Source organism: Tiliqua scincoides, chromosome 2, assembly GCF_035046505.1.
Source record: "Tiliqua scincoides isolate rTilSci1 chromosome 2, rTilSci1.hap2, whole genome shotgun sequence".
In the NCBI taxonomy this organism is placed as follows: Eukaryota; Metazoa; Chordata; class Lepidosauria; order Squamata; family Scincidae; genus Tiliqua; species Tiliqua scincoides.
Window position 1 is genome coordinate 207,307,703 of NC_089822.1, and position 25,163 is coordinate 207,332,865.

General features: G+C 45.1%; 2 protein-coding genes across 2 annotated transcripts in view; one reads left to right on the forward strand and one right to left on the reverse strand.

Annotated features, from left to right (window-relative positions):
* The first annotated feature begins 1,667 nt into the window (after window positions 1-1,667).
* GRM2 (glutamate metabotropic receptor 2) overlaps window positions 1,668-25,163 on the forward strand; it is a 48,813-nt gene continuing 25,317 nt past the window's right edge. Inside the window, exon 1 of the mRNA XM_066613464.1 lies at window positions 1,668-2,138. Coding sequence (XP_066469561.1) covers window positions 1,668-2,138 — 471 coding nt within the window. The remainder of the gene's footprint in view (window positions 2,139-25,163) is intronic.
* IQCF6 (IQ motif containing F6) lies at window positions 9,004-9,396 on the reverse strand. The gene has a single exon (XM_066616854.1). The coding sequence runs from the start codon at window positions 9,394-9,396 to the stop codon at window positions 9,004-9,006; it is 393 nt and encodes a 130-aa protein (XP_066472951.1).

Genomic DNA, 25,163 nt, shown 5'->3' on the forward strand with positions numbered 1-25,163 from the left:
TATGCATATGTGTAATGCTACCAGAGAAAACTAACACTCATTTGAGAAGGCTAATGATGCCATTGGTAGGCTAACAGCAATGATGGTGACCTTCTGCGCCATCAAGTATAACTAATTCCTGGTGAAGCATTTTCAGGCGTGTAACATTATGTATGATTGCAGTGAATAGCATGAATTTATTGACACTATTAAATATACATTGGCATCCTTCAGTCTTGGAAGACTATGGTATCGTGCTCTGAAAAGTGGTTCTGGAACAGAGTGTCCTCTCCAGTGCGCGAAGCCTGGGTAAAGTAGGTATGGAGGATAGGCTGTTACCCAGGCAGCAAATCCCCCCTCTCCACGTCGCTGAAATGGTCCAGTGGAAAGGCAGAGGCCAATATGGTTGGTTCCAGCGGCATCGCAGGAGTTGCCAGAACGTGACTGTGTTCAGCCATGAACTGCCTCAGGGACTCCAGCTCCGGATTTTGCGTCGAGGTTGACTCCTGAAGCCTTTTCCATAACTGGATGTAGCCACAAGGCAGTGGAGGTTTGGGATCAGAGTTTTCCTTCTCTCAGATGAGCTGCTTTCCCAAGCTAACGAGTCCCATCTACCTGGTGGCTGTTTAGTCGCCTCTTACGACTACAGCCAAACTGAGGGCCTATTCTTGTCCCCAGCCCCCAGGGGACTATTAAATATATGGTAACCATAATAGCAAGGCCTGCTTACATTGGTGTATTTTGGCCATCAGTGAGGACAGCCGTTTAAGTTTCAGAGATAGGGTCTGAAAGCAGTGGCATAGCTAGCCACTGTGGCATCTGGGGAAAACTTCAAAATTACACTCACTCACACCTGGAAGTGATGTTACTTACGGGTGTGATGTCACACCCTGCAACTCAGAATGCCCCCTCGGAGTCTTTAAAAAGGGACTTTGAACAGGGAAGTTCCCTTTTAAAGACTCTGGGGGCATTCTGACTTGCAGTGATGCCCCCCCCCAGCAATGTGGAGCCTGGGGTGATTGCTCCCCACCCCCCCTTAACAATACCACTGGGCGCTACTTTAGAATAGGCCTTGTCCTTTGAACATAAGAGACATCTGGTATTTTTACTAGCCTATCAGAACCTCATGCAAAAGAGTCAGATATTGATGGTCTGGATACTAGTTGTGTGTCCAAGAAACATACACCTTGTGGCTGTCCCTATGCACACTGGAACACTGAGCCAGCCTGCCCTAAGCAAATACCATTTTCTTTGTAGAAAGTTACTTTGGATACCAAAGTGCTGTGGAGTGACTTGATTAGAGTTTTCCTAGTAGTTACCCTGTAGCTCAGCATAAAGCCTCAGATCTAGAGCAGAAAAGATTTTTCCTTCAGGCTGTTTATACTGTCATTAATTCTCTCCTTTCTCTCTTCCTGTAGGAGCTGTGTTGTTCCTTTGCCAAAGGGATAGTAAAAGTGCAGCTGCCACTAATTATTGCTTTTACTGGGGTACACCTGAGGTTGAAGTTTCCACCGAGAGCCACTGAATCCTGCTATTGAACCCAAGGTGTTTTCTCCTCTTGGTGGCAAGAAGGACTATCTGCCTGGCTCAGCTCATCCAAGCAAATGGTGACCCATCAGAGACCTTTGCCCTGACTAGGGCTCTTTGGTGGTTCAAGGAGGCTTTTGCTGCCCCCTTGAGGCAGCACAATGACATTTTCTGCCACCCTATGGATTCTGTTGGTCTACCCTACGGTGTGCCATGCCGATAGCCAGAACCCCGGCTACAATGTGGCAGTCAAAAAGGAGATCAGTTTGGAAGGTGATCTAGTTATTGGGGGCCTCTTTCCAGTTCATGAGAAAGGGGGCCCTGCAGAGGACTGTGGCAAGATCAACGAGCATCGTGGCATCCAGCGTCTTGAGGCTATGCTGTTTGCACTAGATGAGATCAACAAGAACCAACGTATTCTACCAGGCATCACCCTGGGAGCCCACATCTTAGACACTTGTTCCAAGGACACCTATGCCCTAGAACAATCACTGGATTTCGTCCGTGCCTCTCTCACCCGAGTGGACGGCTCTGAGCACATCTGCCCTGATGGGTCCTATGCCATCCATGATGACGTGCCTACAGCTATCACAGGGGTTATTGGGGGCTCCTACAGTGATGTCTCCATCCAGGTACCATGGGCAAAAATGAGGAAGTTGGTGGGAATGCAGAATATGGTCTTAAACTCCATAATTCTTTTGATTGGGATCTTGTAAGAAGCTATTGGGGACAAAAAATGACTGAAGATACAGAAACTGGGAAGAGGTTTTGCCCATGGGATTAAGGGCCTGGAAAATTATCAGCCAGCTGTGCAGCCTACGGGTCTGATAAGATGATTTGGGAATGCAAATATTGAATCAGAACTGAAAAGGTGTTCTAATATTACATGTGGGGCCTTCATATCCACTGGGATCTGTTCCCTGACATCCCCACAGATACAGAAAATCGTGGATAATCAAATCCACAGTTTTCTTCCCACCTGGGCTCCACTCACATCCAGAGCCCTTCTGAGCCTTGGAGAGCTGCATGACACCACACATGGCCTCTCTGAGGCTCAGAATGCCGCCCAGAGCCTTTAGAGCCTCATTCTGAAGGCTCTGGGCCACATTCTGAGCCTCGGAAAGGCCACACCTGGTGGCGTGCAGCTTCTCTGAGGCTCAGAAAGTCTCCCAGATGCAGCCAGAATGAGGTTCCAGCCATGTCTGGGAGATCTGCAGGGGGGAGGCAATCCGTGGACGCTGGATTCATGGATAAAGAGGCCTCAACCATATTTTTAGTGAATTAATGTAGGTAGTAGTTGTGAGCTGAGTAAATGAAGTACTTTGTGCACTGATATCATTTTCATCTACATATCTCTATTTGGATGGTCCCTGCACAGAATCGGTAGTTGGGAAATAAAAATCAGTGCTGTATTGGCAATCCTGTGGTATCCTATCTATGGTAAAGTTGCTTCCACGCTAGTCTTTTTTCTGGAATTACCACTTTTTGTTCACGCACTTTTTACAAGACATTGATATGAAGTTGTTGTCAAATGGTTAAAGTCTAATGTTTCCCTCCCATGTTCTTTTTTCGGGTTCAGCTTTGCAGGTTCAGTGAATTTTATTGCTTCCTTTTAGGCCAGGAAATTAGTGATGAATTTTCCCTTATGTGCCCTTTGAATAGCCTCTGAATTGCTAGCACATTCATTTCTGTTCCTACACCCCAGTGTCACAAGATTATCTCTGGGTTATGTATTCCTCAATGAGAACTTGAGCCCTGTAGATTCACAAGCCTTTCCATACTTTCAACCAGAAGGAGAATATGGCACAATAAGTGAGCTAGGAGAAGTGGCTATATCTTAACTACTGTTGAGGTTATCCTGCAGTCTTTACATGCATAGCATTATATATGCGATTGTACAGGAATGCCTTGATAGTGATCATTTGCATCAGCCAGGGTATAGTTGGGAAAGTAAAGCAAACAGTCATTAGAGATGGTAGCCCAGGATTTGGGAGAAGTTTCCAATAGAACTATTCACATCTAGCCTGGTTTCTCTGCATGGGTGGGTATTTCAAATGCACCAACTTTGCTCTATTGATGTTTCCTGAGTTGCCCTGAAAATGATAATCACAGCCTGACTTGGATACCTGTACAGTGAACAGAAATACCTTTTTATAGCCCACTCCGACCGCCACCTATGCCTTTGGGTTCGTCCCTCTCCACAAAAGCTCTGTCTGATACTCAACGTGCCAACATGGGGACCATATCCCGGAGCAGTCGTATGACAGAGTAATTAGCTGCTGCTCCCAAGAAGCCCCAAGGATGTATTAATGCTATAATTAATGCAAATTAATATATCATTATCACGTAAGAGCAAGAGGATTGAGTGTCGCTAACTAGCTCATTTGCAAAGAGAGGAAGCACAAGCCTGTTGCCAGGGCTTTGCTGTTAGATCTCTGGCCCACTTCCCTATAGCAGAGGATGATAGAAGGGATTGACATCTCTTCAGAACAGGCCTCCAGCCTTCCATGGGGGACTCATTTATTCAGCCGTGTCGCTGTCTGTCTCAGCACCGCCAGTCGAAAAGAATTCTGCCCTGGCTGTTGCTCCCACGTCACACAGCTCTTGCTGTGTGGAGCTCACATGCCTCATGCAATGTTTGCCTCCGTCTCAGAGTTGACCCCAATTCCTGTGGGCAGGAAGACCACAGGATCCTTCAGTAGGCACCTGAGACCATTGCCATCTGTCAGTGCATTTCAAGAGCTTTCTGACAGACACGCAGGCCAAATTCCCCCCTCCTTCCCAAAACTAATGCCACTAGAATGCACAAGATTCAGGCGGCTGGAGTCAGCTGTGTGGCGACTGGCACTGACTAAAGGCAGGGACAAAGAAGGAAAAGTGGTCAATTCTGAGGAGAGGACATGCACATCCTCAAGCAAGACCAGTTAGATATTTGGTTTTTTAATTGGGTGGTTGGGCACTGGCTTTTCACCATGGATAACTCCAGGCTGGGGGTTCAGATGGCACATCTGCTGCTGTGGTTGTGTTCTGTAGTTGGGTTGGGCTCTGCAATTACACTGCTGTGCAGTGAGTAGGGACAGCTTCAGTACAGTGTTCTGCTATGCAACACCCTTCTGTTCCCTTTGCAAGCACAAGGTATTTGTAAATACTTAGGGAGGGGCCTTGCCTCAGGCTTTGCATACAGAAGTCCCAGGTTCCATCCCTGGTATCTCCAGGCAGGGCTGGCAAAGATCCCCTGTCTGAAACATTGGACAGCTTGCTCTGCCAGTCAGTGTAGATTTGGGGTGGGCAAACTGACGAATGGGATTAGAGCTAGTTAACATGTTTGAGGAAATGTTTTGTTTTGTTTTTGTTTGATGGTGATGCTGCAGGAAAGCAAAGTAAGGGGGGGGAGCAAGAAACCACCTTGGATAAATAGCTCAGCAGGATAGACAGTGTTTTAGACAAAGGAATCATTCGGTAAATTGACAGCCCTAAAAGTGGGTAAATACAAAGCAGGGCAAAGTGCTATACAAAGTGATAGGGGAATATAGATGGCAAGATAATTGGGCAGCTTGTGGAGAAAAAAAAAAAAAAGGAAGGCAGATAAATTGGGGAAGGCAGCAGCCTTCTCCACAGAGCACTTCAGTGGTGGCAGCAACACAAAGGCAGTTTTTAATCATTCGAGGTGCCTCTCACTCACTGCTGTCCCCGTGCTTTGTGTCCCCTCCAGGCACGAAGAAACCAGAGTGCGCTCTGCCTCTGATTCTCTCCTGCAAGTCCCCTGGGGTTGGCACAGAGCGCTACCGATTAGATCCAGCTGAGACACTGTCTTCCTAAAGCACAGGCTCTGGATTAACACCTTCCCTGCATTCCTCCATCCCTGTTCAGCTCCCCCAGGAATGGTTCTGTTTGAAAGGCTCATTTGCAGCACTGGTTGTGCACACACACACAGAGTTGTGGTATCTTCCTCTTCTTTTGCCGGCCTCATGTCACAATGGAGCTAATTAAACTAACAAACTGACCCGCAAACTACCCTTCAAGCAGGCAGCGGTTCTTCCATTCATATTGTCATAGTGATCTAAGGGAAAGCAGCCTGCACAGCTCAGGGGTTACCGTTCAGGGTCAGAGGAGGACAAGGGGCCAGCTTCAAAGTCGCGTTTTGCATCTACGCTGTGGCTTCTCTTAAGATTCCTATAGACGCTTGCATGTGAAAATATTGTCAGAATGGTTCATCCATAGTAGGGTGGGCGTCCAATCTCTATTTGAGATGTTGTCTATGAGCATATTGTATGCAGAAAAACCATTAAAACTACAGTCCACCCACATCTTACATGAGGGTTAGGTTTTGAAGTCAGTACAAAAGGCAAAAATCTTGTATAGTCAAAATTACTCTTAAACCCCCCAAATATGCACTGTCTCTTTAAAAAACAAGAGCCACACAGGAACTGAGACAATTGAGGGGATACATGTTGTGCCTCGTTATCCACTGAGGTTCCATTCTTGAACCCCTGGTGGATTAAAAAAAAAAAATCAGTGGATACCAAATCAGTGGAAAAATAGCTTTAAAGACCCACTTCCAGATTTCTTGCTCCTCCATTATCACCCCAGAATGCATTGGTACAGACGCTATGCCACATTCAGCCACCTGATGGGGTGAATAATGGAATCTAGTGAAATGAAATTATTAATATTTAACAGTGCAAAGGGAGAAAATTGGATATTGATGCTTTTTTCCCCCTTGTTACAAAGCATTTAAAAGTGGACCTCAGTATCAGTGGTGAGTCAAATCAGTGGATACCAAATCATTGGTCCCACCTGTAGCAGATTCATTCACCTATCTCATGCTCACTCCAGGGCAAATATAGTACTTTAGTGAGCAGACTGGCAGGTGGCATTTTAAACTGGTCTCTCTCTCTCTCTCTCTCTCTCTCTCTCTCTCTCTCTCTCTCTCTCTCTCTGTATAATTGAATTCATGCAAGTAAAATGCATGTATGTTGTAGGCTGGCTGTATTTTATAGATCTTCATCCAAGGGAAGTCACTCAAGACAAACCTTATATTGGAACTGATACCATGTATCAGATAAGCTGTCCCAGGCTTGTGGTCAACCACTCACCTAATTTATTTATTTTTTGTTTGCTTCTTTAAGAAAGGTAGACTCCATTCAACCCATTAAAATTATCTAGGCAGTGCACAGAAGTGAAAAGAGATCAACAATTAAAGTAATTACCCATGCATCACCCAAAGAAAGACTCCAGACAGAGATATTGGAGGAATGGACTACTTTATTAACTAAATATAAAGAACTGCAGCTGTGAATAAAACTGCACCCCCGGCCATGCAGGAACTAAAGAGGGGAAACGGATTTATTCCCCCGTATATCAAATGGGCGTGCCAACTAAAGGCAAGGCTAATCATGGGTGACTCCAAAGGGTGGGCAAGCAAGCTGGCTTGTATTGCCCCTGGCAGGCTGTGCAATAGTCCTCGCTACTGCCAGCCAAGGGGGTTGCCAGCCAACCTCACCAAGCTGGGCCAGCAATGTGTGAGTGGTCCTGACTTCCCCCTTGGCCTTGCTGCCTCAGGGTTGCCAAGGTCTAAGACCTGCATAACCACCCGCACGACTCCTGCCAAAAGTGACAAAAAACCCTATCTAAACTACAATCAAGGACAAAACTATCGCACATCAACTACAGTCTGGGATAGGTGAAAAACCCATCAGCCAAAAGCCAAACTGGCTGGCAGAAAAAATTCCTACCCAGCTCCAAAAAGACAACCAGGTAATCTCAGACTGAAAGCAGGGCAAGTGGGCAAGTTCCCCAAATTTGGCACCTGTGCCTCGAGTCTGCTAGACTGGGCAGGGCAAAAGGAGAAGGCATTTGAGCCGCACCAACTTGCTTATTAATGGTCCAAAAAAGTAAAAACAGTAACAAGCACCTGTGACAAGAGTAAAGCAATAAAACCTTACATAGTAGTGAACAAAAAATAAGCCATTAATACGAGGTATGGTAAGTTATGGGCAACTCAAATGGATCAGCCTGGTGTTGTTCATTGGGCTAGTCATGAGGTGAGATTCCAAAACCTCTAGTGCAGTGGTTCTCAAACTTTTAGCACCGGGACCCACTTTATAGAATGAGAATCTGTCAGGACCCACCAGAAGTGACATCATCAAGCAGGAAGAGTTATAACAATCCTAGGCTACAATCCTACCCACACTTATCCAGGAGTAAGTCCCATTTACTATCATTGTTAAAAGCATACAGCCTGTTCTGTAACATTTCCCCAAATGCACATACCACAGTAGCATCCAGTCTAATATAATAAAAATAAAATATTGAAATGAATGGGGACCCACCTGGAACTGGCTTGCGACCCACCTGGTGGGTCCTGACCCACAGTTTGAGAAACACTGCTCTAGTGACTGAGAACCAACTTCCAGATACCAGACAGGGAAGCTTTACAAAAGTGGGTGAGTCTTTACTTTTTTGAAGCTGCAAATGATCCTGATAGAGAGGTATGGTAGTACAAATTATTGCTAGCAACTTTTTTTTTTCATGGCTCAGCTATCTGTGGTTGGACAATTTTGAGATGGTGAGATAGATCAAGCTGCAGAAACTCAGCCCCTTTCTTCCTCTGGGGGAGCTGGTAGATTTATCCTTGTTGTGCATGCTTCAAATCTAACATCTCCAGAGCCGTATTTCCTGAAATGTAAGTTGTGACCCACTAGTGGATTGCAACCTGATTTTTGGTAGGTCACAGTTCCACCATGACTGGAAGCTGCTTCTGGGTGGCACCAACCTGTGACCTGTATCATTGGCTACACTGAAGCTCGGAATGCCTTGCAAAAGCTGCCTGCAAGGTTTTCTAGGATGTGATGCTGCACTTCATGGCCAATGACACGGGTCATGGGCTGGTGCAACCTGGAAGCAGCTTCTGGTTCATGCCCCATATTGCCTCATAGGTCCCAGGCCCGCTGTGACCAGGAAGCTACCACAAATGACAAAGTGGGTCACAAAGGTAAGACGTCTGGGAACTGCTGCTGTAGAGGGTCCTAGGGCGTGTGTTCAGTTCAGAGCAAGCTCTGATATGGCTAGCAGATTTAACAATCATGGGATTGTTTCATGGGTATTTTGCTTTTCTTTTGGAGTGTTGTGCTGGCCTAGTACACCGGGATTGGGATCTGTGTTAAAGAAATTGAGTCTTCCTTTCCCAGAGGAGAAAAATATTCAACTACAACCTATAATTCATGACCTCCAAATGGCTCTGTGTGAGTCAGCCCTTTTGCAAAGCACAGGTCTTGACGATGGCAGAGCAACCTTCATTGCTCAGAAAGAGGAACCATCAGGAGGTACAACTATTTTACATGCTGATCTCCTTTGTCCCTGTTGCTTCCTTGACCTCCGCTTGTTAATTGACCTCTCAGTTACAAAAGAGAATAAATATTATAAAACATGAATTTATTTTACCTGCTGACACCCGGCTCTGAGCACGGTCTTTTCTACCTTCTCCATAGAGTCTCTCTATCCAACAACAATCTCAATGTTCAAGTCTATGCCATTATCAGCCATGTTGTTAACAGAACAGGCACTGGAGTATCTCCGGAAGCTGAGGTGTCGCCAGTTTTGTTGGATTACAAGGGCTGCCCTTTGATACCTCTTGTACCTGGTTCTTGCTAGCCACATTCTGCACACGGACTGCACAAGGACAGCGGCTTTCTCAGGCCGAACATACATCACCAGTGCCTTGACCCTTCTCTCGTTCCGTAGTCGGTTGATAGTGTGGCGCCACCATCTTTGGATGACCAGTGCGCAGGTGTTGGCATGTCTCAGACTACGCCGGACCAACTGACCACGCCACCATTTTTGAACAGAAATAGCAGACTTGAAAATGGAAAACAATGAATTGGGTGTCATCATATTATAATAAACAAAAACACAACAGCCTCCTGTTAAAGAATAAATGAAACACCATCAGGAAACACCAAACAGGAATGAACAGGCACAAATTGGAGTGTAAATGTCACCTTTTGCTATTTGAGATGAAAGTCTTGGCCACAGCCTTCCATTTCTCATGAAAACCTGGTGGCAGCTGAGATGTTGGCAGCACAAGTTAAAGGGCTATCCAGAGAGATGCATGCTACTCGGGTCTTTTCCAGAGAAAACAAGCCGTTCTTGGAAGCAGTAACCACTAGGTCCAATGTATTCTCACTATCCTCACAGGTCTCACTGACCTCACTGTGTCAGGGCAGAAAACTGAGATAGGCCCATGGTTGTCATGGTGGCCATGAACTCATGAGTTGCTCCTACATCAGGAGCCTCAGCATGGATGTTGGTTCCTCAGACCCAAGATTACCCTGACCAGCTTAAGGAGGTATACTACTGAGCAGCAAGGCAGGCAGTACACTAACCCAGAAGTATGCTGGACAGGGCAATCAGTAAGGGGGATATTGTAGAACGATAGACATTTGTGATCCCATTTCCCCTGCAGCCAAGGCTGCTGCAACACCTGAAAATCTGGCAGATACAGTTAAGAGAGACCCACCCCTCCCATTTCATTCAGCCAGGTCTCCATGATGAATGCCAGGTCAGCACCCTGGACCAAGTCCTGGACAAGGGTCTTATTCCTCACCAGCCTGTCATTCAACAGCGGTAGCTTCAGGTTGGAGGGGTCATGCCAGGACCACAAGTGGCCTGCAGGCTAGGGGAGGCCCAGAAAGACAGATAGGCTGTTTGTGACTAGGCCTCTTTCTCCAGGAATGGCTGGCCCAACCCCCACTGCCATGCTTTCCCCTGCCCATCACCCTTCCCTCCCTGGAGAAAAAAGGCATCTTCTCTCCAGCATGACCAATATGTCATGGACACAATCCGACAGACCAGTGTTCTTCAGTCTTGGGGATGGGACCCCAATGGGGTCACAAAGCCTAAATTGTGGGGTCGTGGCAACTTATGGGAATGGAAAAGACTGAAGACCACTGGACTAGAGCACCACAAGGTAAAGGGGGAAGCATCTAGTGTATGCTTTGGAATTCTAGGAGATTGTGGACCAGTCTTGCTTGGGTTCTTAGCAATTGTGCTAAAATAGTTTTCACTAGTGCCAGGCTTCATAGTAACTCTGTTTTCTCTAATAAGTATATTTTGTTACAGTGATCAGGGCTGGGAGGGCGGAATGGGGTTGGGGAGTGGACAGTCACAGGGGTGGGGTGGGCAGATAGGGTCCTGGTAGGGGGTGCGGGATTGATCATTATTTATTTATTTAGGTCGATAGCATGATAAAGTTTGAACACTGCTGCAATAGGCAGTTCTGTAAAAAATCCAGGCTTTGCAGAAGAGCATGACTGGGCTTTTGCCAGGTCCTGGTCATTTCAGTGAGGCAAGAGAATTTTCCAGCAGATCGTGCCCCATAGGTCAGATCTGTATGACATGCTCTGCTGCCCTGAATAGCTTCCAAATCTGCCATCTTGCTCCGCAGTTAACACCATCTCTGAAAAAGGGGCAGTAATAGAATGGCGAGTAGATGCCTATCTCTGCTGAGATGGGTTCCCACTTTTCTTTCCAGCTAAATCAAGTAAAAGAGTCTAGGTACTGCCAACCTGATACAGGCCCTTTAAAATCCTGTATCAAGAATTTGAAAGCCGAGTTTTAACATGCTCGGATCAATGTACTGGACATTGACTGTCAAACCATTAGCTCTCTTGAGTTACCAATGCCTAATCAAACATGCTTAACCATTCTCTATTCTTCTTACAATGGAAAATATGGAATGATCTCATTAGAGGCTTACTAACCCCTGCTGATTGGACAAAGGCACGTTTTAAAATGGTGTTCCTCATTTTATTTAGCAAGAGGAGAGCCACCACAGCAAAGCTCTTTTAAAGCCTTTTTTGCCCAATGTTGCATATATGAAACAGGGAACAAATGTGTACACCTGTGGGCTGGGCAGAAATAGATTAAAGGCTGTTTGCTGCTGTTTCTTTGTCTTTTTAAGACTGCAAGTTATTTGGGGATAGGGAGCCTATTTAGGACGCAATCCTATCCTGTGCTGGAACAGGCAAGTCAGGAGGTTTGCACTGTATCCAGTGCAAGATAGGGGCCAAAAGCGGCTCAGCCAGAGGCAAGGGGAAACCTTTCCCCTTACCTCTGGGAAAGGTGTCCTTTCCCCTACAGGTCTCCTCAGACTTGCACCACATCTTGAGGTGGCACAAGTCTGAGGAGAGCAGAGCGGCTTGAAGCCGCTTCGTTCTCCCTGGCAATTGGGGTTTGGAGCCAGCATAACTGCCAGATCCAAGCCCCACCTCCTGCTCCCCACCCGCCTGCCCCAGGGCCACCCACTGCCTGTCCTCCTCCCACCCAGGAATGCCTCCCACCTGCCTCCTCCCCACCCCCTCCCAGCCTATCTCAGAGCTTTGCATCAGCCCAGCCGGGCCAACGCAAGGCTCAAGGAGGAAGCCAGCGCGGAGGCTTGTGTCAGCCTCCACAGGCCAGTGCTTCTCTGAGCGCCAGCCTGGCTTTCTCCCGAGGAGGTGCAAACGTGCTTGGAAGGCCTGTCTGCACCTTAAGCCTTCTTTCCTCATCTTCAGCATCCGAAGGTGGTGGTGATGGTGGTGGCGGCGGTGGTGGTGATGGTGGCGGTGTTTCTCGGCAGCACCGGCTTTGGCAGTACTTCTGACAACACTGGCATCGGCAGCGCTTCCGGCAACAGGGGCTTCGGCAACATTTCTGGAAACACCTCTGGAAGCACTTCCGGCAACAGGGGCTTTGGCAGGTCATCTCACAGCAGGTGCGCTGGAGCCATTTCTGAAAAAAAGCAAGTACAGAGTAAGCGCTAAGAAAGGTCCCCAGCAGACAGAGGGATCCTAATGAGAACCATCTGATCCCCACACCACAACAGCGTTCAAGCGCTTATCAGCTAATAAGATGCCCTCTGCAACTGCTGCTTGTGTGTAGCAATGAGATGGGCACAAAAGTTTAGTGCTTGACCTATGAGTGGAAGCATGGTGGAGCAATGGTGTGAGTTACAGCTTGCTTTCAGCTCTACTCAGTACTTACTTCCTAAAGGTAGAGGTACAATTCAGGCTTGCCTGGAAGCCTTGCCATCTGCTCTCTCCTCCCAACTCTAGATGTGTGTGACTGTGGGCACCCAGCAGCAAGGGAAATGCACTCTGTATAAACTCAGAAGCCCTCTTCTTCATTACTTTGTTCCAAGATTTATATCCCACTATTTCATTTGGGGGCGGGGGAGATTCAGGGCAGACTGCAATAAGAAAACAGCAGGAAAATAAATGAAAACAATACTAGTAACTGTCATCTATTTAGTTCATGTGCTTTGGACTTGAGCTCTGGCATTCAGACTTGATTCTCGGATTGGGCCTTGTAAACTCAATCCCATTTAACCTCTATGGAAAAACCCAGAGAAGCCAACATGATCCTACAGAGGAAGGTCATTCCTTGTTTCTGTGGCAAAAGAGAAAGGGCCGAAAGTTGGCCTTCCCGTGTTGCTTATAAATGCCACCTGCAAACATATTTTGCATTAAAAAACAACAACACAGATACACTTTTCCAAGAATATTGAGGACCAGAACACTTCCTGTAATCCCAATACTTAGAAGATTCAGATCTACCAGTCATGTGTGTTGCACACCAACTAGCTCCGGCTTTGAATCGCCTGGCATTCCATTTCGCTTGGTCCCAGTTTATGGCCGTTCCTGTTGCTGCGCATGGAAATTCTGCAACTATCAGACTATCAGCTCATTTGACAATATAAGAAATTAGTTTAATGATTTGCATTCCCCTCTATGGCAAGAGTCATTCAATGAGGCTTCACTGGCAAGGTACACTGTACAATCATCACAATTAACATGAGCAATATACAGTACTGTTTTCTTATTGAATAAGCACACATTAGGGGGAAACTGAGGTCAGAGAGAGGAAGGTGAACACAACAGAGAAAAAGATGCAACTGCCTTCTGGGGTCCTTTTGGCTGCAGACCAATACACACTTATCTGGGAGTGAGTCCCCACTGAACTCAATGGGATTTACTTCTGAGTAGACATGCATAGAGTTTAATCCTAGTGAAAGCCACAAATTTAACCACAGGCATCTCCTCAAACTACACTTAGGCCATTTTCTACTCCTGGTCTAACTAGTTCGCTACTTTTCCCTGATCAATTCAGATCAGGGCCATAGCTCAGTGGTAGAGCCTACTGCATGCAGATGACCCCAAATTCAGTCCCTGGCATTGTGGTCAAGCTGAGAAAGACCCTTTCTCAAACTCTGGAGAGCTGCTGCCAAATCAGTATAGGCAGGCGTTAGCTAGATGAACCAACGGTCTGGCTCAGAATAAGGGAGCTTCTGATGTTCCTTGGTTTAAGATAAGTTCCGTGTGACTCAGTTTCTCTTTCTGCCCCTGCAGTTTCATCAAAGTATTCTTTTTTTCTTTTCTTAAGGGGCTCTATTTGTTCTCTGATTATGGATAGGGAGAAAGCATTGCAGCAAAAAGATCCATTACTAAGTCTTGTACATACATCATAAACAGCTGTAGCATAATGAAACATGCAAATAAGACTAATGTGTATAGCTCTAAATGGGTGGCTCTCACTTACAAAACATCCTTGTCCCATCATGGAACTCCCTTTCTGAAAGACCTGATGTTACAATGGGAGGGAATCTTTCAATTTCCAGCTGCTGCAGATGTCTTAGGGTAGCAACCTTGTCATGCTCTGCAAACTGATGTCATAAATGCACCTGCTGACACCTTCTCCTCTGACTGTCACTGACACAGGACTAGTTAAAAAAAATGTGTCTGCCTTCACTATGATCTGTTATTGCTAACTGGCTGGGCTGGAGAAGAGTCACTGCTGGGTATGCATGTGCCATGGAAACAGAGGGTGGTTTTTCCTTGGTAAACGTTGTTTTAATAGATGGTGAAGCGATGAAGGCATAGTGGAATGGTGCGATGTGAGCAAAACTCTAAGAAGGAAAATCCCCAGGTGCAAAGCATCTGCCAATAGATGGCAGGTTAACAATTTCGTCCTTCTTTGTGTCTGTCTGGGGCTATGGTTGTAAGGGGTTCAGTATTGTTTTCTTTTCCCCAGTCAGCCAACTTCTCCTCTGTCCTACATTATGCACACTAAAGGCATTACCCAGGACCCACAGAGACCTGTACTTAGTTCCACATACCTAGGGAAGTTTGGATACATGTCTCTTGAACAGCATCTCTCATGCCAGACTGATTTCCAAATGCTGCTTGTGGTACAGAATGGCTAGCATTGCCAACTCTTGAAATCAAACATTCTGCTACCTGTACAAGGTGTGGGGCAAAACACTCAGGGACAAGAACACAGAGCAGCTTCAAGGATGGAGTGGGAGATGGACCCCAGTGGTTATGGGTTGGCCAAAGGGCTGAGTCCAGCACAAAAGCAAATGACAGCCTAATCCTCCATAACTTTCCATGTGGCGAAGCAGCCGCACCAAGATGGTGCTCATCCTGCGGGGGGGGGGGGGGTTGGCCTCTGGAGGCCTCCTAAGGGCAAGGGACATTTGTCCCCTTATCCCAGCCCCTGCTGACTCAGGGAGCACACCAGATAACAAGAGACCTGCATCCTGGTGCCCTCCCTTGCATTGGCATTCTGACATAGCCCATTTCTAAAATCAGGAGGTTGCACATACACATCAGGTCTTGTAACCTGTAATGGATTTTTCCTCCAGAAACTTGTCCAATCCCCTTTTAAAGGCATCCAGGCCAGATGCCGTCACCACATCCTGTGGCAAGGAGTTCCACAGACTAATTACGTGCTGGGTAAAGAAATATTTTCTTTTGTCTGTTCTAACTCTCCCAACACTCAATTTTAGTGGATGTCCCCTGGTTCTGGTGTTATGTGAGATTGTAAAGAGCATCTCTCTATTCACTCTATCCTTCCCATGCATAATTTTGTATGTCTCAATCATGTCCCCCCTCCAGCACCGCTTTTCTAGGCTGAGCATCTTCTTCTTCCCCAACTAACCAGTAAACAAAAGACCTGACTTTGAGCCACCTCCTTGGACCATGAAACTCGCCTGATTTTCAGTGGGAAATTCAGGGTCTCAGATGACTCCCCCCCCCCCCCGCAGTACCCAATCTCTCAGATGAAATCTGATTCATGCCCACAGCTTATAAAAAATAAAAACACTCCTCCTCCTTTGCCCATTTGCCCAGGTCTGTGGTCAGGCACACCTGATACTCGTGGGGGCGGGGGGCTTGACTACCATCTTGCATCTTGAATCTTGCATCTTGAATCCAAAAGTGGATTCAAGGACCAAGAATCTGAACCAGCATGAGTAAGCAGGATAGGGGAAATTCCCAGAGAAGCCATGTCAGCTTTTGGTTTTGGGCCGCTTGCTTTTCAGTATCATTGCTGACCTTTACTACTCCCTCTTTTTTCACCTTTTGTTGGATTATATCAATGCTTTTATTTTGCACCTTCAAAAATCACCCTGAACATGCAGGAGCCTTCCAGGTACAGCAAAAAAGACTCTTTGGATTCCGGACAGTACTGGACTTCAGTTGCACAGAATTACTGAGAAGCAAAACAGGCCTTTTTGGCCTCTTCTTCACTGTCCTCTCCCAGGCTTGTTTCCATCAAATGCAGTCTCTTACACGAGGTGACCCCATCAGAATAGATCTCAAATTCAGTCTGAAGTCTCTGGTCAGGTGTGCCTTTAACCTAGACCTACTTCGAGTTCATGCATCTCTCAAACAGTCTCAGTACCTGGTAGGGCAAGAGATTTGATGCTGCTAAGCACTGACTATAGCACTGTTCCTTTCTGCAACCTTCCCTTCCCAGTTATTGGTCCTGCCCTCCATGACACTTTTCTGTGAAGGTGCTGTAAAAGTGCTGGAGATGCAGGGTGGAACATGATCCTCTGCTGAGCCTCCAGTGGTGGTCAGGCGGAGGTGGCAGCAGTGGCGAGGGCAGCATCTCCATGATGGTGAAGGAAGGAAGACTTTAAAACATCCAGCTCTGCACTAGGCCCAGCTGAGCCTCTCAATGTGTGGGAATGACAGTCAGCCTTACATTTAATTCAATTGCGTGTAGTCTCTTCCAGCCCTTGCTGCACGGTCTTCCCACTTTGCATAGGGATTCCCAGTGACCTACATCTCAGTTACTTGGAATTATGGAAATATGGCTCTGTGGTTTCTACTCTGCGTTTATTTCAGGTGAGTTTTGAAAGGTTATGCCTTTGAGAGATTATTCTGTAGTCATGACATAGAGTGATCTGGTCACTAATACTGTTCAGAGGTTGATGTAGGTCTCATCTTTATATATATGCAAAAAACTCAGCAGTAAGGATTATCCAAAGGGAGCTCAGGAAAGCCAGGCCAAATATCAGATGAAATTACATGGCTAACTACTGTAGGAACCCTTTTCAGACCAAAGTTGTATGCACTTCTTTTTCAATCACATTTAAAATTTTGAATGCTAAGGAAATTACCAGTCAGGAAAATTGTGTCTTTTCACACAAACTCTTTGGTTACAAAGAAACTGAGGTCAGGAGTTGTTAAGCATTTTGTATATCTGACTTCCATTTGATGGGCTCAATGGGTTAGTGAGGGCTTCTGTCACCTGGGGCCATGACGTCGAATGTCACCCCCCCCCAGAAGTGCCTAACCCTGAAGTAATTGTGGTCAAGGCCTCTAAGAGAAATTTTATCAGGGGGTACAAAGTTTCTTTTGGGCCCCTTTGCAAAGAGGGAGGTGTGAAACAGAGCTGGGGAGGGTGGTGATGGGCAAGCAGAACGGGGGCAGGGAGGGGCAAAACAAGGTACGGGGAGGGTAAAGACAGTTGGAAAAGTCTTTGGAGCCCAGGTCTACCCACTTATGTGGCATCAGTAGTGTCCCCAGCGTTCCATATGGGCAACAAGTCTGAGTAGACTGGAAAACGTAAGATCCCAGGAAATTTCTGGGCCCCCTCCTTTGGCTCCTGGGCCCCCCTTTGAACCCTGGGCCTGGGTACAAATTACCCCCTCTCTCCTAGGCCCTGATTGTGGTGATGTGATGATGTCACTGCCAATTATTTCCAGGTTGATGACACACTCTGAACAGTTGTGAACTGCTCAGAGCAGCTGATTGCTTTTTTGTGAAAAAAGCAGTCAGCTGCTTAAACCAGCTTGCAGCTGCTCTGAGGGCCCATGAGGGAGGGTGCAGGATGAGGTACTGTGGTGGTGTGGAGGCATCTTCACCACAGCAGTACCTTCTTCTGCACATCTGTGCCTCAGGATCTTCTGTCAGGGGTGTGGGTTGGCACCCTGAAGTCATGGTACCTGAGGCAATGTACCCCCCTGCCCTCCTTAGCTACACCACTGGATGGGTTACAGGTATCATTTTCTCCTTGAGATCCCTGTCATGTACAGGATTGAGTGGAAAAACATCACTTGTAAAGGGCTATACATGCAGACAGACAATGGTAACCATTTGAATGTTTGCAGTGTTTCGAAAAGCACAATTTTAATTGCAAAAGCATCACCTGTTGAGTTTCAGCCTTGCACGCAGCTGTTAAAGGCCCAGGAGTAGAGCCAGAAAAAGTTGGCAATCCTGTTTTCCCCAAATGAATGTAGAGTTGCCAGCTTTGTTTTTAGACTGTACTCCTGTGCCATAGCACCAGTCTGATCTGCAGGCATTAACGGGTAATAATGCTGCAAAATGCTTCACCTGCTGATTTCTGCAAATCAAGCTGCTGTTAGGCATAAGAGCTGGTCAGGCCAGTATTTTTTTCAGGTAAGCTGTCAACCTGAGGTGGAAATAATGGATAATAACTGGAAGTTCAGTACCATTAGTAAAACAACAGTGTGCGTATATTTATCTTTATTTGATGTAAACCAGAATCCAAAAGCTTGAAACATGAATTGTTCAGTTAGTGCATGAAATAGCCTCAAAGTATAACTCACTCCACCAGCTATATAGCCTAATGCACAGAGATTGTCTCCTCAGAAGACACTTGCTATGTTCTTTTCCCTGGATAATAACTGCTAATGACTGGTCGATGAGAAGAGATTAATAATCCCCATTAAACAAGCATGGTAACCAGCATTACTCCAACAGATTGTTTCACATCTGAACAAATGAATTCACCAGGTTTCCCCAGCTGCTACAGAGTCAATCTACCTCATTGTGATCATAGCTGTTGAATAATAAACAGTGGGTCATTAATGCAGTGACTGCACGATTGCAGAGGTATTAGAGCAGTCTTTTCCACGGCATCTTGCGAAGTTCCATTTTGTGGGCATTATAAATTAGAACATCACACGGATACTTCTGAAATAAGGCCTGACAAGTGTGAAAGATGCATCGGGTTTCCAACTGCATATATGGTTACACAGGAGGCTGAAGGTCAGATGCCCTTGACATTGCCTCTGTGGAGTCATTGAAAGGCAATTTGTTGTTCAAGTGCCTTATTGCTGTTATTGAAAGTAATTTTCTGCTTAAAATTTACTTGTGCATGTTAATTATGCAGCAAGGTCTGACACCTCCTCAGCTGCGAAGTGTGTTCCAGTACACAACTCTTGAAGAGTCTATCAGATGGCTAGGACTTTCTCTAGCCTGCCTCTTTGGTAGCCTGTATTTTCAAACAATTTCTTGAAGATAATGAGAATTACTGCAGAGTATTACTGCAGAGAATTACTGCAGAGTATCTGGAATGAACAGACCACTTGAGCTGCAGATTGCAACAGCCGCCTCGGATTCTCGGTGTGTATTTCAACTTCCGGTAGATAATTTTTCAGGGGGTTTTCTCATCTGACAAAGCTCCAGTGCCATGGCAGGCAGAAAGTCAATAGCTGATACATTCTTCATCACAGCATCTACATTGCTTTGTACCTGTACAGAGCCAGCTATGTACCTATATAAAGCCAGAGATGACTACCTGCCCCCTTCAGATCCAATGGGAGTATGCCTCTGAATACCAGCTGCAGGGGGGCAATTGAGGGAGCAGGGCCAACCTTTTTTCCCCACTTTTGGATTTCCCCGACACATCTGGTGGTCCGCTGTGGGAAACAGGATGCTGGACTAGATGGGCCTCTGGCCTGATTCAGCCCAGCTCCTCTTATGGTTTTTTAAGATCTGTTCTTCAACATGGGGTCATGAAGCTTCAGTTGTGGGGCGGCAGCAATTTACAGGAATGAAACAGGTTGAGGACTACTGGACTAGAGCAGGGGTCTCCAAACTTTTTGACCAGAGGGCCACATCAAATATCCGGCGTGGTGTGGAGGGCCGGGAAAAAAAATTTACATAAATATAAAATTTAAATAAATAAATTAGAGATGGAACGTGAGTAAATGAATGAATGGGCTCATTTATTCAAGCTCTCTGGCCCTCAGAAGACCCTCCAGACACAATCAGAGCACAGTTCTGGTCATGATCAGTTGAGTGGGCCAGAGGCTTTCAGGGGACAAGAGGTTGGCCGTGGGCTGGAAAGAGGCTTGCTGCGGGCCACATCTGGCTCCCAGGCCGGGGTTTGGAGACGCCTGGACTAGAGCACCACTAGGTAACGAGGGAGGCATCTGATGCACCCCTTCAGGTACCAAGAGATTGTGTCCCAGTCCTGCTCAGGCTCTTAGCAATTGTACTAAAATAGCTTTCACTAGTGCCAGGCTTCATGGTAACTTTTTTGCTCTATCTAATATTTGGTTATAATGAACAGTGCTGGGTGGGTGTATTGGGGTGGTGATGGGGCAGAGTGGGTAAGTAGGGTCTCGGATGGGGGTGTGTGGGTTCAGTGGTGGGTCCCCAGTCTCATACTTTATTTATTGGGGTTGTGGCATGGAAAAGGTTGAAGACCATTGTGTTAAAGAAAAGGTGGTGGCCTTATTAACAGAACCTTGTTCTACATTCTTTTCCATGAACTTCATAATGCAGTCCTGTTTCAAACTGTAATAAATAGTTGTTCCCCCTTTTTTCAAAAACAAAGCAGCAGATTTTACTGGGATATCCACTGCTTCTTGTGTTGGGGAGGCAGTCTTGGAGGCCTCCTCAAGGTATGGGAACATTTGTTCCCTTACGGTGGGGCTGCATTGCAACTGCCCCGGTGTTGGAAAGTCAGATAGGATTGGGCCCTAAGTCTTACTGAACACAATGGCCTTACTTCTGAGTCAAATAAAGAACACCGTTGTCAAACACCTCTATAACATTCAAGAGAATTACTGGTGGGATAGTCTTTTCCTGTTATCTCTTGATGCAAAGAAGTTTGGCTATCCATCCTGAATTGTGTGAACACTTGTGAGAAAAACCCAACCATGGGTTGGTTGTGTTAAGTTCACTGTAGTGTTTTTACACAATAAGAGATGGTCAACTTTTCGACTGGAAGGATCTCAGATATAGCAAGGAAGGTACATAGGCTCAATCCTGCAAATCCGTTCAACAAGTGACTCTGTGTTGTTTTAAAACTTCACTCTCACCCAGCAGCCTTGTGTGATGCAGTCTGCCGGTGTAGCGAGTGCTTCATGTTGCTTTAAAGGACCCAGCCAACCAACCACTGTCCTCCCACATCAGTCAATGCAGTAGGACAAGCACCATTGCACAGCATTCTTGTGAGGCAGGGGGTTATTTTGGGATGGTTTCAGGAGAATAAAAACACACCATTAATCTGTAAAATATAGCTTCATAACAGCTTGGTGGATGACTTCAGACCACAAGGGAAATAATGACAATGAAAATAGTGACCCTGAGCATCTGTTTCAGCCGCTGGTCATTAATGCTCTGGAGAGACTCTAGACCTTGGTCATCACTATTTGTTTTCAGCAAACTTTGCTGCACCAGCGCTGACTGCTTTGAGATCCTTTGCCCCAGGTTGTTAGACATCACGGACATGAGGGAAGAAAGAACTGTCTCCAGACTTTGAGAGTTAGAATGCTGTCCTATACAATTTGCCATCTTTTTTCCTAGAAGGAGTCCTGTACCTTCAATGGCTGTGTGACAGGCAGAAATTCAACAGGTGAAAATGTCTACATGACTCACATTTCTATGTGACACCAGTTGAATTTCTGCCTGCTGGGGCCTGCTAAAGGTGTGGGAATCCTGCCACACAAAGTAGCAATTCTGATTGTAAAGTTATTTAGACCTGACACAGTTTCTTGTTTTGAACTATTGTATGTTATAGTTCTGTTGTATATGCATAAGTGCTGGAGTACTATTTTTTTTATTTACCTCTTTGCATTTCCAGAAAGTGTATCTCTAAGATTGCCAACATGTTTGCTGGCCCATGCTTCTAAGCATTTAACTGCAACATGCTCTGAAATCATAATGCTTATCTCTATGCCTTACAAAGCTGCACCTGCTGATCAAGCCCCTGTTAAATGCAGAGGGGGCAAGCCAGATCATTTTTCTGTGTCTGTCAATTCTGATGATTCTTTTCAGCTTGCTTAGTTATGAACATGGCTTTGTGTCTGACAGGCTTTTGCATACTCCCGAAGAGTATCTGCAAGCCAAGAGTCTGAAGCCAAGAAGTGTGGCTTGCCCCCTACGCCCCCTATTGCCCCCTAAATTGTACCCAGACATAGATAAAATCCAAAATACCTACCAAACTGATGTTTCAAGGTGTTGGTTCTCAAGCATTTTATGCTTTTCTCTACATGTTTGTTTTAATGCAAAGTGTTTTCTTTAGACACTTCCTGCAAATGTGATGTGCATTTGCACCAATTATGTGTGCAGGAAGACAGTAAATAGGATGCGTTGCATATACGAGTACATTCATTGTGCTGGCCTGTGCATTCAGGGTTAGAGGTGCAATGTGTATGACAGTCAGTATACAGGCTCTGATGTTTGCCTCATAAAAGGTTTTGAAAAATTGAGACTAGACACTGACAATCTAGGTGGACTTGTTATTTTGCCTCCAATTAGAGGCTTGTATCCAAAGTTCCTCCTCTGTAAATAGTAGGCATTTGAATTCATGCAAAAGATTATCTCCCTTTGTCTGCTCTCCATACAATTCAACCCTTCCTCCTGGAATAGATTTTCAGTGAGTGCAGAGGGCTGCTGTGTAGAGAAGTTGATGAGGAAGTGAACTTCCATGCACTTCCTTCCATGTACACTCTCTAGAATGCAGAGCAATGTCTGAGACTTGAAACTGATGAGTAATGTGGTTCACAGTATACAGCACATAACAGTTTCTGGTTCTTTTTTTGCCTTTGCAGTAGCTTGGTGTGATTTAGCCTAGCTTCCTAGAAAGTTCTACATACAGCAATACCTTGCTTTTGCATCTGGTTAGGGACCAGAGAAAGGATGAAAATTTAAAAAAATGGATGAATGTCAAAGCATAACCTTATTTAACTTACAAATTTATGTTGATCAGCAAAAAACATAAATAAATAACTATATAACACATGCAAATATGTGCAAAATCTAAATAAGCAGAAATAAAGAAAAGTAAAAACAAGAACATAGACAAGTGTCACGGAAGTTTGAATGAAATCTGAAGAAAGAGGAAAGTGTGTGGATGAAATTTGAAATCTATATATATATTTAAAAAAATGTCCTGACTAACTCATCAACACCCAGCCCAACCCCCTGGACCTAGAAACATGACATTTGGGGAGTATATTCCTTCCATGATGTAAGAACCGACTTTTTTAAAAAAAATTTGACCCCTAAGGAGGTGAAAAGAGCTAAAATGTGTTTTCACAGATTCTCAGTATCTCTTAGGCCTGATGAGATATTGATTTGGTTTTTGTTTCCAAACATTACCCATACAAATGCTTAAAAACATAATTTAGAATTTTGCCCTAATCAACCCCTAAAAGGGCGAATTTAGATTTGGGGGTAAATTATAGAACCCTTCTTATTACTTAGGCCTGGCCGACTCTTTTCCCTGTGGCCTACGTGCCAACCTAGGCCAGGCCAGCCCATTTTCCATCTACAACAGTCAGCCAGTTACTCACTGGTTCCGGAACCCTTTGCCCTAGGAAGCTGCAGTTTTGCAAGGAAGTTACTTTTGGGTTTAAGGTACTCGCTAAGAAAGCTTTGTGAAAATTCATCTCCCAAGGGGTACAACTAAGGGTTGAACCCCAATAATGAAATTTCAAAATATTTGTCTTCTTGAAGTCTAAAAGCTATAATGTGAGGTTTCACATTAAAGGGAATTTCAACCTGAACATGAATGTAATGTTGGTCATGTCATTCGATGGAACCACAAGCTTTAATAATTACAGGGTGTTGCCTGACATGGGGTAGATGTGCCACATTTAAATTGTTCATTGCAGTCAAAGGAATGTTTATTGGAGTCGAAATGAATTTAAAGTATTTAAATTCCTTAGCATAGCACAGATATCAAACTAGTGTGGTTATAATTAAAAACAGCAAAGCAATGAAAGTCAAGTGGATGAAACTCAAGGTATTGCTGTACTTGGGCTCAGTCTGCAGAGTCAGATGTAGGTCAGAGCATATGGTAGCACCATGTATCCGACTGATGAAATTACTGCCATCATTTCAGAGTGCAATCTACCTCCCATTGAGGTCAGTGGCAAAATGCTTGTCAATTTGATCTGGATGAAACTGTACATCTGCAGAGCAAAATTTCCAATTGTCACCCAAGCAAATGAGCTCCCATCAGTCTGTAGGAGGCTGCAAGAAGCCTGTAATGATAGTCTCTGTTAAATACCCTATTTGTCTCAGTGGGGGGCTAATTTAAATGACCTCTGTGGATAATTCAGGCAATTTCTACGCAAAAGAATATATTTTAGATTATTTAGATTAGTGGAGCATAAAATGCATATGCCCATGGTATCTGCTTCTTTGTGTGTTCCTCCATCTAATGAGCATTGTTGTGTGTGTGTGTGTGTGTGTGTGTGTGTGTGTGTGTGTGTGTGTGTGTGTCCAGTTAATGATAGGTTATGTTGGAAATGTCCTCCATCATCTGTGGATGGCATTTGGTTGTGCATCAAATTCCCATGTTTTGCACATCCCAGAATAGTTAATCTATTTCTTACTTGTGCAATACCAAACAAAGCAAGTTTTTATTTATTTTGCATAACAACAAACCAATAACCCATTAAAAAAAAAAATCAAGGAGAGCATACGACCATCTGAAACACTTGCAGTGGCCACCTCAGAGCGTGTTCATCTCTATACCAATTTTGTTGCATGACAGTAGGAAGCAGGAAAGCATATTCTAAGACAATACACACTACTAGTTAGTTAGTACCCCATCAAAAATTTATTGTTGCTTTCAACAACAAAGAACCTCAAACATATACAATATTTCTAATGTTAGAAATCAGAATTCTGCTTGTGCATTTCAGAATTCATATCATCACATGATGTACATCACAGAGAGGGTGTCTGGCATTAAATGTGGCTTCTTCTGAACCTGAGCTATCATTTTAGGGGGAGAGGGGAGACAGAGCGAGAGAGAGAGAGAGAGAGAGAGAGAGAGAGAGAGAGAGAGAGAGAGAGAGAGAGAGACTTCCACAGTGACTGCTGAAGGTTCAGGTGCCAATTTAGGTAAAAACATTTGAGAAGCACATCCCTGTGTCTTGAAGAGCTTGCACAGCCTTCTCATAGTGTTTTGTTAAAACAGGTACCCATTAACATTATGATTACTGTCAACTGCTTTTGTTCATATGGGATTTAGACTCAATTCAGACATCCAACCAAATTTTGCACTAACCATAGTTTAGAACTGAAACCATGATTTGAACATGGCATAGTAGGCAAGCT